The sequence below is a fragment of the Panthera pardus genome, unplaced genomic scaffold, assembly GCF_024362965.1.
Source record: "Panthera pardus isolate Hobbes unplaced genomic scaffold, ASM2436296v1 HiC_scaffold_2, whole genome shotgun sequence".
NCBI lineage: Eukaryota > Metazoa > Chordata > Mammalia > Carnivora > Felidae > Panthera > Panthera pardus.
The window spans coordinates 27,229,570-27,243,528 of NW_026526765.1; the positions used below are offsets into that span (position 1 = coordinate 27,229,570).

Below are 13,959 nucleotides of genomic sequence, written 5' to 3' on the forward strand. Positions count from 1 at the left end.
GAAGTATGATAATGTACTGTTATTTTTCACTCCATTTTCCAATGTGGTCTTCCATTCAGAGCAAGGACACTAGGGTGGGGTCGCACATTCATCTTTAACTGAGCATTTGACAGTTACTATTCACACTTTGAAAAGAAGGGGAGTTGGGACACCTGGGTGGCTCAGTCGGTTCAGCATCTGACTGTTGATTTCAGCTCAGGTCATGGTCTCACAGTCGTGAGATCAAGCTCCATGTCCGGCTATGTGATGAGTGTGGAGCCTGCTTAAGATTCTTTCCCTTCCTCTCCCTCTGCCCTTCCCCTGCGCACTCTCTCTTTCTCTCTCAGAAAAAAAAAAGGGGGGGGGGAGAGAGAAAAGAAAAACATTCTAAATAATACAGGTGACCCTATCTTCTATCTCTTTCTTTGAGCCCATGTCCAGCAGTAAACATTAAAGAGCAGATGTTTCTGCAGATATATTTATATGTATATCCGTCACTATGCAGGTCTGTGCATACAAACAAGGCAAAAAGGTATACTGTATTTTATGTGTGATCTGAGAGATATTCATGAATAATGTAGACTCTCTGTGATTATCACTTAGGCATGGACTTCTAGAATCTAAGTTTTAAATGAGGTGAGACTTTACTGTACTGTTTTAGAAAAGGAAGATGTTTTAAGCTAATTTTTCTAATAGGAAAAAAAAAATTTGCTTTGAGCTATCCACACACTCTCAGGGGTCCCCCTATAACTAGAGACAGTTGTCTGGGATTCAGAGTTCAGTGTTGGTCAGGAGACAAAGCAAGGTGATTAAGTGAGCATATTCATCTGATTGATGCAATTTGCCATGCAGTTCAACCTGATGTAAAACTGCATGAAACTTAAGGGTTATGAAAGGGTTATAAAAGTCTCCTTTTATGTAACTAACATTTCTAAGTACCTGCTGTCAATGATGCAACAGGTTAGAAGCCATGGGGAAGAAAACACTCATGTTTTTACAAATGTTGTATTTTACAAAATCTTGTAAAAGAGAAAGATAAATACACACTTAATTATAATACAGGGGAGAATGTGAACAGTACTATAATAAGTGTGGTCAGGTAAAATTGTGAACTGAAGTATAACTTTAAAATATAATTACCTGTCAATTATTCCTTAATAGATTGGGCTTTGAAAGCTCTTTCTTACAATAGTCTTGGTCTTTAATTTTTCTCATTAGGCTAATACTCAATCATGCTTATATTCTATGTGATATCTACCAGCTTTGGCCTATTTGAAAATAATTACCCTTTCCGCCTGGCAAATAGAACCCAAATAGAGAGGATCTGCCTCTCCCACCCCTGCCCTAAACCCTCACTTTCCCAATATCCTAATTCTGTGGACTAATTCTGTCCAATGAGAAACAAGCAAAAGTCTGTGTGAGTTTTAGGAAAGCTTTGCTTTCTACCTTAAAAGAGAAATATGTCAAAGTCCTAGGCCCCAATGTGACTATATTTGGAGATAAGGACTGTAAGGAGGTAATTAAGGTTACATGAGGTCATAGGGTGGGGCCATAACCAATAGGACTGGTGTCCTTGTAAGAAGAGGAAGAGACTCCAGGAAAGGTGTCTCAGGAAAGGCTGTGTGAGGACAGAGTGAGAAGATGGCCAGGTACAGACCAAGAAGAGAGGTCTCACCAGAAACCAAGCCTGCTGTCACCTTGTTCTTGGACTTCCAGCCTTCAGAAGTGTGAGAACATAATTTCTGTTGTTTAAGCACCCAATCTGTGGTATTCTGTTACGGCAGCCCAAGCAGATGACACGGGCCCCAAGGGCAATGAAGTTCAGGATATGTATGAGATGAACTGTTACCTTACCATCTCTTCCTGCTGAAGTTACCCACCTCATTCATACCTCTATGTTCATCTACTTGATACTTTTGCTTTGATCAATTTTTGTGTGGGGTCCCTGACCAAGTTAGAAGTTGTTTGACTGCAATTTAGAAGAGAGGGGGTCTTCTCCCTGGGAAGGGGGTGGAAAGTTTCCATGCAGCTTTGATTTCCAAAGGGAGAAAGGGGTAAGGGAATTTCAGCATGAGGAAAGACCCAGAAGTTGGAACAGAAAGGACAGCCTCTTTTGTTTGTCCCATTAATATTTATTTTGAGCACGTATGATGTGCCAGGCTGTATTGAAGGTGTGATGGATGCAGTGAGTAAAACAGAGCTGGCCTCTGCCCCTAGGAGCATGTTGGGAAATTATTCAAAGCACAGAAAATGTGGAGGAAGTAATGAGAAGTAAAGCTTGAAGAGTAGGATGGAAACAGATTATGGGGAGTCTTGAATCCTGTCTAGGAATTTGTTCTTTACTCAGCAGGCAAATGGGGAGTCACTCCAGGTGATGGAACAGGAGAGTGCCCTGGTCATAGTTTGCTTTTAGGAGTATAAATCTGGAGGCTGTGTTTTGGTTCAATTGGAATCGGAAGAGATTAGAGACTAGAGAGATAGTTAAGGGAAAAGTACTAAAGCTCAGACAAGATGTAGTGGGAGCCTGAACCAAGGTAATATGAAAATTATACCATATTTGCTGAAACCACCATACACTAATATCGACAGAAAACGTCAAGATATTTTCTCAGATTTATAGAAAAACTACCATGTGTTAGCCTTTGAAAAGTTCCCCAAGGACCAAATTCAATCTTCTAATATCCGAGACAACAAAGCAGAGACTGTTTAGCCAAGACTAACAGGGACATAAGCCGGGGGGGCGGGGGGGGGGGGGGGGAGGGGGTTGCTGGGAAAGGGTGGCCACATTGCCCACAGTACTTGAAAAGCAGTAAAACTCTCAATGTGTCAGGTTGGAAAGCCCAAGAGTCTCCCACTGTTGTAATTAATTTCAGCAAATTATGATCAAGCAGAAGGAATTATGGGGTTTAAGTTAGGAGAATGCAGTTTGAATCTCTCTTGTGGGACCTTTTAGCTGCAGACTAGTGTGGTCAGGGGTCACTGACAGATGGGCAGGACTCTGGCTCCTCCATCTTCCCTAAAGCAAGGAGGAGCTACTCTCTTGGCTGTGTAGCCCCCTTTCTTCCAGAGTTCACCATCTAGATGTTTGCTCAAACATCAAATATTGAGCCAGTGGCTTCAATGGGCAAGCACTGCTCTTGGCTGTGGAAAATAAACTGAACAAAACTCAAGATCCTGCTTCTCATGGGATCTACCTGGCCATGAACAGAGACAGAACATATCAAAATATGAAATAAATATATCGGCTGGGCCATAAAGACATCAAATAAGGTGGACTGATAGAGCCCCACCCCTAGATATAAAAACACTCCCAGGACAGGATCATGTTGTAATTTCATGTATGACCCCCTCCACTTCCCAGTCCTAGAACAGTCCTGACTGGTGTTCTATAAATGGATATTGAACATTGCTAGCATTGCTGTAAATGAATGACTCAACAGCAACCAAAGGAGCCTGCCAATAGCCCCAAGAATTGAAGAGAGCCCCCCATTGTCCCTCAGGCATGGCCTTTTTCAAAGCAGGAGGTTGAGGAAATGCCAACTGTTTATATAACTAAGAAATCTCTAGGACATGTGGGATTTTTTCATTTGCTTGGTTTGTTTCTATTTTTGTTTTAAAATGTGGTTGTTAAGTCACTTGCCACAGAATCATCCAGGATACTTATTAAAAATGTAGACTTCTGGGCCCCACCTCAAACCCACTGAATCAAAATAACTGGAAGAGAGGCCCAGGAAGCTGCATTTTTAACAAGCTCTTAGGTAATGCTGATGCCACCTTAGTGATTTAAAAACAAAAAACAAACAAAACAAACAAAAAAACACCAAAAAGCAAAGTGCACAAGGCCTCTTTTCACTGCAGTTGTAAATGTCTCCACAAATGACTCTTCAGAAAGCTCTTATGTAAACTTCCTTTGCAAAAACTCCATAGCCTAGTCACAAGCTGATTTGTCTAGAGAAATGCACTGAAACACAGAGCCCGCGTGATGGGAGAATTCCATCAACAGATCCATTCATTCAAAACTCTGACATGCATAGACACTGGATGGCATCAGAGGAAGCGCCTCCCTGTCTGGGGAACTTAAGGAAAGACTTTCTGGAACATTCCTTACCCGTGAAGAGGGCATGGTAGTGGAGGCCCCTCTCCTTATCCTCATGGGAACAGACATCAAATAAGTAGGCTTTAATGGGCCCATCAATGAAGTCAGCAGCAAAATCAAAGAGAACTACACCTATCATGGTGATGGTTATGGCCCAAATCAGCCTCCTCCTTGGATCAGCAATCAAAGCTAAAAAGGAAATAAACATACATCACCTAAATCCAGAGTTAGGATGATTTGCATTTTTGTTTCCAGTAAAATGTCCTGTCATCAAATTATCTTCCTTTGCTTTCATTTTGTGTTGCTTTTCCAAATAAACATAGCTTTACCATTTTTTCAGGTTTTCAAAATTACACAAGTGAATGCCAGAAAGGGCAGATCTATAGAGACAGAAAGTAGATTGAGGGGTTGTTTACACCTGGTCAGGGGGAGGGAATGCAGAGTGACTGCTAATGGTTGCTAGGTTTCTTTCCGGGGTGATGAAAATGTGGTGCAATTAGATAGTGGTGATGGTTGCACAACCCTGGGAATATACTAAAAAGCACCAAGTTATGTCATATCTCTTTTTAAAAAGTTGTGTAAAAAATTATACATGTTTATCGTAAACCATTTCAGTGATGTAGAAAAGCTGGGGGAAATGTTTCGTCCCAGCCCCTACTGATGATCATTCTTCAGATATCCCTTTATGCACTTACAGACATACAGGAAACGGTGTATACAGGTGCCCTAATGCAGTACTCCTCAAACTGTAGCATCCTTAATCATCACTTGGACAACTCGTTAAAACAGATAATCAGAGGCGTGCCTGGGTGGCTCAGTCAGTTAAATGTCTGACTTCGGCTCAGGTCATGATCTCACGGTCTATGAGTTCAAGCCCTGAGTCGGGCTCTGGGCTGGCAGCTCAGAGCCTGGAGCCTGCTTCGGATTCTGTGTCTCCCTCGCTTTCTGCCCCTCCCCTGCTCACTCTCTCTCCCTCTCTCTCTCTCTCAAGAATAAACATTAAAAAAAAATTTAAAAAAACACAACAGAGTATCGGGCTCTGTCTTCCACAATTCTCCAGTAGGTCTGAGGTGGGGCTGGGCATTTGCATCTCTAACAGCCCCCGGATGCTGATGTCCTGGGTCTGAGGACCACATTTTGAGGAGCACTAATGGGATCATGTTGGATACGTTCATTTATAACCAACTCTCCTCATATCTTTGTATTTCACTTAACGGAGAGCAACTGCACAGTTTTTAACAGCCGAATAATATTCACTCTGTGGACATGTCAGAATTCATTCACCCTATCTCCTATTAGAGAGAGCAAAAATGTTCCCTTGCTTTCAGTTTCACTTGAGAACAATGTGTAACTTATGCACATTAAAAAAACAAACTACAGTATAAAAATAAGTGGAAAATAAGCCTATACTCCACTTTTTACCTCCAAGTTCCTTTAGTACTCCTCCCTAGGGGAAACCATACTTACCAGGGGTTTTTGTAAATACTTTGCAGAAATAAATCAAATTTATGTAGTTATGCCCGCTTTTAAATATATACAAATGATGGGTGCCTGGGTGGCTTCGTCAGTTAAGTGTCCAACTTCAGCTCAGGTCATTATCTCATGGCTCAAGGGTTCAAGCCCCACATCGGGCTCTGTGGTGACAGCTCAGAGCCTGGAGCCTGCTTCAGATTCTGTGTCTCTCTCTCTCTCTGCCCCTTCCCTTTGCCACTCACATTCTCTCTCTCTCTCTCTCTCTCTCAAAACTAAATAAACATTAAAAAATTATTTAAAAAATACATACAAGGGGCGCCTGGGTGGCTCAGTTGGTTAAGCAGCCGACTTCGGCTCAGGTCATGATCTCGCGGTCCGTGAGTTCGAGCCCCGCGTCGGGCTTTGTGCTGACAGCTCAGAGCCTGGAGCCTGCTTCAGATTCTGTGTCTCCCTCTCTCTGACCCTCCCCTGTTCATGCTCTGTCTCTCTCTCTGTCTCAAAAATGAATAATCGTTAAAAAAAATTTTTTAAAAATTAAAAAAAATATTTAAAAAAATAAATAAATAAAATAAAATAAAAAATACATACAAATGATAACTGATTATCCTGCCTCATTATAATCCATTCTGCTAGCTTGAGAGTTAATGGCCAAAAAATGTGTATTATTTTTAACGATTCTTTATTCAATGAAATGAAGTACTTTTTATGTACTACCACCAATTACTGATTAACTGGTGGCTGATTAATGGCAAGAAAAAGTGCTCACCATCAGGGGTTTTTTGGTCCAGCATTTGCAGTGCAAAACTGTGCCCTTGAGCTGACAGGCTGATGCCCTGCACCCACTAAAAGACTCTACCTAAAGCTATGAAGAAAATTAGCCCTTATTTAGACATACAGGTAATTTATTATAAGTATTTATGGAGTCATTTGGCAAATGGTTAATTCAACAAAGTACTAACTAAAGCCAAAGTTCAAAGAACACTGCAATTAATAAATATGTAAAAATATTTCATTTGATAAAACAGATAAAAAATTATTCCTACTTTGCAATCCTCACAACAATGAAACAACAACAGCAATGGATCCTGATGCTCCTAAAAATGAAGACTCCCCAACCACAGAATTTGGGTCCTTCCAAGGTGGAAGTTTATTTTAACCTAGGAGAGATAATCAGTTTAACCGGTTTCCAATGAAATGTCACATAAAGAAATCCGCATTCTACTCCTATTGAGTTGCATAATGGGCCCCTTTCCCCCGCCTGCCCGCCTGTGCAGTGCACTGACCTGTTACCACAGCGTCCCCGTTGAGGTACAGAGTCATGCCCAAGAGCATCATGATGACCAGGATGAGGATGTATGGTCTTCGCCGGCCCCACCTGGCCCGGCAGTGGTCGCTGGCTGATCCCACCACAGGTTGCAGCAGAAATCCCAGGATGGGGCTGAGGAGCCACACCATGCTGTACAGACTCTTGGGCAGCCCCACGCTGAGCAGGACTGGGGTCACGTAGGCCGCCTCCACTGCGTAGCAAAACTCCCGGCCAAGCATGGCCATGCTGTGCATGATGAGATTGCCGGTGGGTCTTTTGGGGGGCTCCTCAGGGTCCAAGGGCTCATCGTCAGCTAGGGACTCGTAGGTGCGACTGCCAAGCTGCCCGATGTTGCCGCCCATGGCCACAGGGTGAGGAAACTGCCTGCAAGCCCACCACCTTCTGTGTGGCCCTCAGGTTTCTGCCCCAAGCCGGATTTGACATGGAGCCTGACTGAGCAGCCAACGGAGATGGTCAAGCTGGGGGAGGGGCTCAAATTCTTTCATGCTTCTAAGATCACAAGTTATGATGAGAAGGAAGGGGGTGGGGTCAGGAAAGCATGAGGGAGATTAGCTGCTGTGAGCCCTCTGGCTCCTTAGAATGTTTGTCTAAAGCAATCTTTCCTTCTCTGTTCTTTCTGTTCTCTCTCTCCATTTCTGTCACACACATGTATCTATACACACACACTCTTACACACAATCACATGCACAGCTTTGAGACAATGAAGCTGTATTATGCAGGTCGTAAGTCAAAACATGAATAAATACATCAATATCTTCTTCTAAACTTTGTCTAGATATAAATATTCTGTATTTTCCTGAACGCAAGTTTCTGCACACACACCTCAAGAATCAGCTAACTAGACTTACAGCCGTGAGAGGCTGCACCCTTTCTCCAATCTCTAGCCTGTCTCAGCACTGTGATATTTACCTTCATTTCATTTAACACATTTTCCAACTAGATAATTCTGTGTTTATTCTATTTCTTCTGTTAGTCTTTGATCCCTTTAAGAGCAGTGATCAGGTCCATTTCTGTCATTATGGTAATCCCCAGGTGTAGCATGATACCTGGCACCTAGTAGGTCCTCAACAAATATTTGCTAAAGGAATTACTGAGTGAATAAAGTGCATACATGAAATTCTGTAGAACCAGTCAACAGCCTGTTTGCTCAGGTCCATTCCCTGTTCCTCCTCACAGGCTCTGTATCATAAGACACTACACTTCCCAGGTTCCCTTGCTTCTAGGTAGATTTGGCCAATGAAAGGCATTGGTGGGAAGACTGGGGGCAGGAGAGAAGATCCTGGTATTTCCCTCCCTCCATTTCTCCTTCCTGAGCTGTCTGTGGTAGTGGCTGCATCTCCACGATGGGTCTAGCTTCCACCAAGCAAACTTAGCTTCAGGATCCCGGTAACACTGCCTTCGCCATTGTTCCTGCAGCCATAGGAGTGGCCCTGGCTTCCCATTGCTGTTTATATCTGGGTTGCTTCACTGTCCCCTGGGCTTCTCAGCACTTATGTCACCAGTGTAATTCCCTATATTAAATTTCCTGATTGATTGATTATTTCACCCATCCCCCCACCCACCTCCCCTCTGGCAACCACCAGTTTGTTCTCTGTATTTAAGAGTCTGGGTTTGTTGTTGTTTATTTTTCTCCTTTTTTCTTTGCTTTGTTTTTTAAATTCCACATAGGAGCGAAATCATGGTATTTGTCTTTCTCTTTCACTTAGGACTATACCCTATAAGTCCATCCATGTTGTCGCAAATGGCAAGAGTTCATCTTTTTTTGTTTGTTTGTTTATTTTTGAAAGAGAGAGAGTATGTGCAAGCAGGGGAGGGGCAGAGAGAGAGGGAGACACAATCTGAATCAGGCTCAGGTTCTGAACTGTCAGCACAGAGCCCAACACGGGGCTTGAACTTATGAACACGGGGCTTGAACTCATGAACATTGAGATCGAGACCTGAGCCGAAGTTGGACGCTTAACAGATTGAGCCACCCAGGTGCTCCAAAAGTTCACGTTTTACATGGGTAATATCCCATTATATACATATATATGCACACACACACACACACACACACACACACACACACACACAATCTTCTTCATCCATCTTGGCTGAGTTGCTTCCATATCTTGGCTATTATAAATAATGCTGCAATAAACATAGGGATGCATATGTCTTTTCAAAGTAATGTTTTTGTTTTCTTTGTGTAAATACCAAGTAGTGGAATTACTGGATCATAAGGTAATTCTATTTTTATTTTGAGGAAACTCCATCCTGTTTTCCTCAGTGGCTGCACCAGTTTGCATTCCCACCAACAGTGCACGAGAGTTCCTTTTTCTCCACATCTTCTCCAACACTTGTCATTTGTTGTGTTTTTGACTTTAGCCATTCTGACAGCCGTAAAGTGGTTGTCTCAATGTGGTTTTAATTTGTATTTCCCTGGTGATGAGTGATGTTGAGGATCTTTTCATGTGTCTGTTTGCCATCTGTATATCTTCTTTGGAAAAATGTCTATTCAGGTCCTCTGCTCATTTTTAATTGCATAATTTCTTTTTTTGGTGTTGAGTTGTATAAACTGTTTACATATTTTGGATATTAACCCTGTATTGGATATATCATCTGCAGATATCTTCTCCCATTCAATTGGTTGCCCTTTTGTTCTGACGATAGTTTCCTTTGCTGGGCAAAAGCTATTTATTTTGATGTAGAATCAATAGTTTAATTTTGTTTTTGTTTTCCTTGCCAGAGGATACATATCTTGTAAAATATGTCTACAGCTGATGTCAAAGAAATTACTACCTATTTTCTTCTAGGAATCTTATGGTTTCACATGTAGGCCTTTAATCCATTTTGAGTTTATTTTTGTTTATGGTGTAAGAATAAATTTCCTCTAATTTAAAGACTCTGAGTGGGTCATATTTTCCTTGCTGGATCCTGAGTTCAAATGAAAAGTTCCTGTGGCAAGAGGAACACAATCTTATAGGAAGGGCCTTAAAAATGGTATAAGAGCAAGACTCGGAGTCAGAATATGAAATTTTAAATTCTGGTTCTGCCTCTTCCTACCAGTATCTTCCTGGGCAAATCACTTAAAACTGGTGGGTCCCAAACTGTGTGCCAAGATGCCCCAGGCACCACAGTGACCTCAAAGGGGTGCCTCAGGATATTTAAAGTTTTGAAGATAGTAAACAGAGTGAAACTCAACACCTGTCAGATACCCCATGAACTCTCAGTGAGGTAGTTCATCCTTTCAACCTAAGATTGCACTACAATCCTTTCAATGATTACGTATTTCTGTGAGGCTGGATTTCCCACAATCACGATAAAAAGCAAGTACTGTATGAAAATAAATATGGAACAGAAAATGAGGGTAGTAGTGCCCAATATTATTTCAAGGCATGAGAAGCTGCATAGTGTCCAACACATATATGACCTATAAGTAAGAGTGTTAAAAATGAAATAAAAATAAAAGTGCTTTCTCTTTTGTATGTGTGTTTTCTCAAACAGTTAGTTATTAGGGCATAAATAATTAAGCTGTTGGGACCTAATTCTTTATAAATGGAATGGTTAGATATTTCTTTTGGCCAAGAGGCACCATGAAAAAGTTACTCAGACACAAAGGGAGATACGAACTAAGAAGGTTTTAAGACCATCTGAGCCCTGTGTTCTCATCTGTACAATGAGATGAGAACTCATTGTACCCCTGCTTCAACTACCCCTGTGACACTTGTGTCTCCTTTGATGAAGCCTAAAATGTGCACAGAGGCCTGGATGCAACCAGTCACCTTATTCCATGTCATTTGATTCATCGCCATACAGTGTGTAGCATCCCATCACTTCCTACATTGTAGGATCAAAAGTGTAAATCAGTGTATATTGAACTACACATGCAAGAATAAAATTCCTATGTATTCAAGAATATAATCTGTCTTTCACTAGAATTCGCCATCTTCAATTGCCTGCTAGTCCTCCATCCTCCTTAGAGCCTCCTATTTTCTTCTCACCTACACTCTTGCCCATTTCTAAGTCTACAGTTTGTCAAAAGATAACCAAAGAGGAAGTGTACATTTTCTATACAGGGTCTTAGACTCTTCAGAAGAAAAGTATGGTCATTAACAAAATCTATTAGCCTTATTTATATACCTGTATTCTTTAAAAAGTATAAACTACAGAAACCAATTTTTTCATTCAAACATTTGGTATAAAATCAATTAATCACAGATATCAATATTTTGAGCTAGCCCATCTGCTTATTTACAGATTTTTGCCAACTGGCTTTTATTCTTTCCCTCATTAACCCTTCAAGAGATATTTTTTGAGCACCTATTATGACAGTAGCAAAGGGGAAAAGACTTTGTTCATATCCATTAGGACAGTGGCACTCAAAGTGTGGTCTTTTTTTTTTTTTTTTTTTTTTACATTTTTTTTTTATTTATTTACTTATTTATTTTTTTACAACACCCAGTGCTCATCCCAAAAGGTGCCCTCCTCAATACCCATCACCCACCCTGCCCTCCCTCCCACCCCCAATCAACCCTCAGTTTGTTCTCAGTTTTTAACAGTCTCTTATGCTTTGGCTCTCTCCCACTCTAACCTCTTTTTTTTTTTTTTTTCCTTCCCCTCCCCCATGGGTTTCTGTTAAGTTTCTCAGGATCCACATAAGAGTGAAACCATATGGTATCTGTCTTTCTCTGTATGGCTTATCTCACTTAGCATCACACTCTCCAGTTCCATCCACGTTGCTACAAAAGGCCATATTTCATTTTTTCTCATTGCCACGTAGTATTCCATTGTGTATATAAACCACAATTTCTTTATCCATTCATCAGTTGATGGACATTTAGGCTCTTTCCATAATTTGGCTATTGTTGAGAGTGCTGCTATAAACATTGGGGTACAAGTGCCCCTATGCATCAGTACTCCTGTATCCCTTGGATAAATTCCTAGCAGTGCTATTGCTGGGTCATAGGGTAGGTCTATTTTTAATTTTCTGAGGAACCTCCACACTGCTTTCCAGAGCGGCTGCACCAGTTTGCATTCCCACCAACAGTGCAAGAGGGTTCCCGTTTCTCCACATCCTCTCCAGCATCTATAGTCTCCTGATTTCTTCATTTTGGCCACTCTGACTGGCGTGAGGTGATATCTGAGTGTGGTTTTGATTTGTATTTCCCTGATGAGGAGCGACGTTGAACATCTTTTCATGTGCCTGTTGGCCATCCGGATGTCTTCTTTAGAGAAGTGTTTATTCATGTTTTCTGCCCATTTCTTCACTGGGTTATTTGTTTTTCGTGTGTGGAGTTTGATGAGCTCTTTATAGATTTTGGATACTAGCCCTTTGTCCGATGTGTCATTTGCAAATATCTTTTCCCATTCCGTTGGTTGCCTTTTAGTTTTGTTGGTTGTTTCCTTTGCTGTGCAGAAGCTTTTTATCTTCATAAGGTCCCAGCAATTCACTTTTGCTTTTAATTCCCTTGCCTTTGGGGATGTGCCGAGTAAGAGATTGCTACGGCTGAGGTCAGAGAGGTCTTTTCCTGCTTTCTCCTCCAAGGTTTTGATGGTTTCCTGTCTCACATTCAGGTCCTTTATCCATTTTGAGTTTATTTTTGTGAATGGTGTGAGAAAGTGGTCTAGTTTCAACCTTCTGCATGTTGCTGTCCAATTCTCCCAGCACCATTTGTTAAAGAGACTGTCTTTTTTCCATTGGATGTTCTTTCCTGCTTTGTCAAAGATGAGTTGGCCATACGTTTGTGGGTCTAGTTCTGGGGTTTCTATTCTATTCCATTGGTCTATGTGTCTGTTTTTATGCCAATACCATGCTGTCTTGATGATTACAGCTTTGTAGTAGAGGCTAAAGTCTGGGATTGTGATGCCTCCTGCTTTGGTCTTCTTCTTCAAAATTACTTTGGCTATTCGGGGCCTTTTGTGGTTCCATATGAATTTTAGGATTGCTTGTTCTAGTTTTGAGAAGAATGCTGGTGCAATTTTGATTGGGATTGCATTGAATGTGTAGATAGCTTTGGGTAGTATTGACATTTTGACAATATTTATTCTTCCAATCCATGAGCAGGGAATGTCTTTCCATTTCTTTATATCTTCTTCAATTACCTGCATAAGCTTTCTATAGTTTTCAGCATACAGATCTTTTACATCTTTGGTTAGATTTATTCCTAGGTATTTTATGCTTCTTGGTGCAATTGTGAATGGGATCAGTTTCTTTATTTGTCTTTCTGTTGCTTCATTGTTAGTGTATAAGAATGCAACTGATTTCTGTACATTGATTTTGTATCCTGCAACTTTGCTGAATTCATGTATCAGTTCTAGCAGACTTTTGGTGGAGTCTGTTGGATTTTCCATGTATAATATCATGTCATCTGCAAAAAGCGAAGGCTTGACTTCATCTTTCCCAATTTTGATGCCTTTGATTTCCTTTTGTTGTCTGATTGCTGATGCTAGAACTTCCAGCACTATGTTAAACAACAGCGGTGAGAGTGGGCATCCCTGTCGTGTTCCTGATCTCAGGGAAAAAGCTCTCAGTTTTTCCCCATTGAAGATGATGTTAGCTGTGGGCTTTTCATAAATGGCTTTTATGATCTTTAAGTATGTTCCTTCTATCCCGACTTTCTCCAGGGTTTTTATTAAGAAAGGGTGCTGGATTTTGTCAAAGGCCTTTTCTGCATCAATTGACAGGATCATATGGTTCTTCTCTTTTTTTCTGTTAATGTGATGTATCACGTTGATCGATTTGCGAATGTTGAACCAGCCCTGCATCCCAGGAATGAATCCCACTTGATCATGGTGAATAATTCTTTTTATATGCTGTTGAATTCGATTTGCTAGTATCTTATTGAGAATTTTTGCATCCATATTCATCAGGGATATTGGCCTGTAGTTCTCTTTTTTTACTGGGTCTCTGTCTGGTTTAGGAATCAAAGTAATACTGGCTTCATAGAATGAGTCTGGAAGTTTTCCTTCCCTTTCTATTTCTTGGAATAGCTTGAGAAGGATAGGTATTATCTCTGCTTTAAACGTCTGGTAGAACTCCCCTGGGAAGCCATCTGGTCCTGGACTCTTATTTGTTGGGAGATTTTTGATAACCGATTCAATT

The 13,959-nt window shown here is 41.1% G+C and overlaps 1 protein-coding gene across 2 annotated transcripts in view; it reads right to left on the reverse strand.

Annotated features, from left to right (window-relative positions):
- Positions 1-7,329, reverse strand: part of SLC45A2 (solute carrier family 45 member 2) — a 32,564-nt gene extending 25,235 nt beyond the window's left edge. Inside the window, exons 1-2 of one of the 2 annotated variants that reach the window (XM_019450689.2) lie at positions 6,832-7,329; positions 4,088-4,264 (exon numbers count right to left, since the gene is read on the reverse strand). In XM_019450689.2, coding sequence (XP_019306234.2) covers positions 4,088-4,264; positions 6,832-7,216 — 562 coding nt within the window. In that variant the 5' untranslated portion in view covers positions 7,217-7,329. The remainder of the gene's footprint in view (positions 1-4,087; positions 4,265-6,831) is intronic. The other variant, XM_019450688.2, reaches the window with a different exon arrangement.
- Between the last annotated feature and the right edge of the window lie 6,630 nt (positions 7,330-13,959).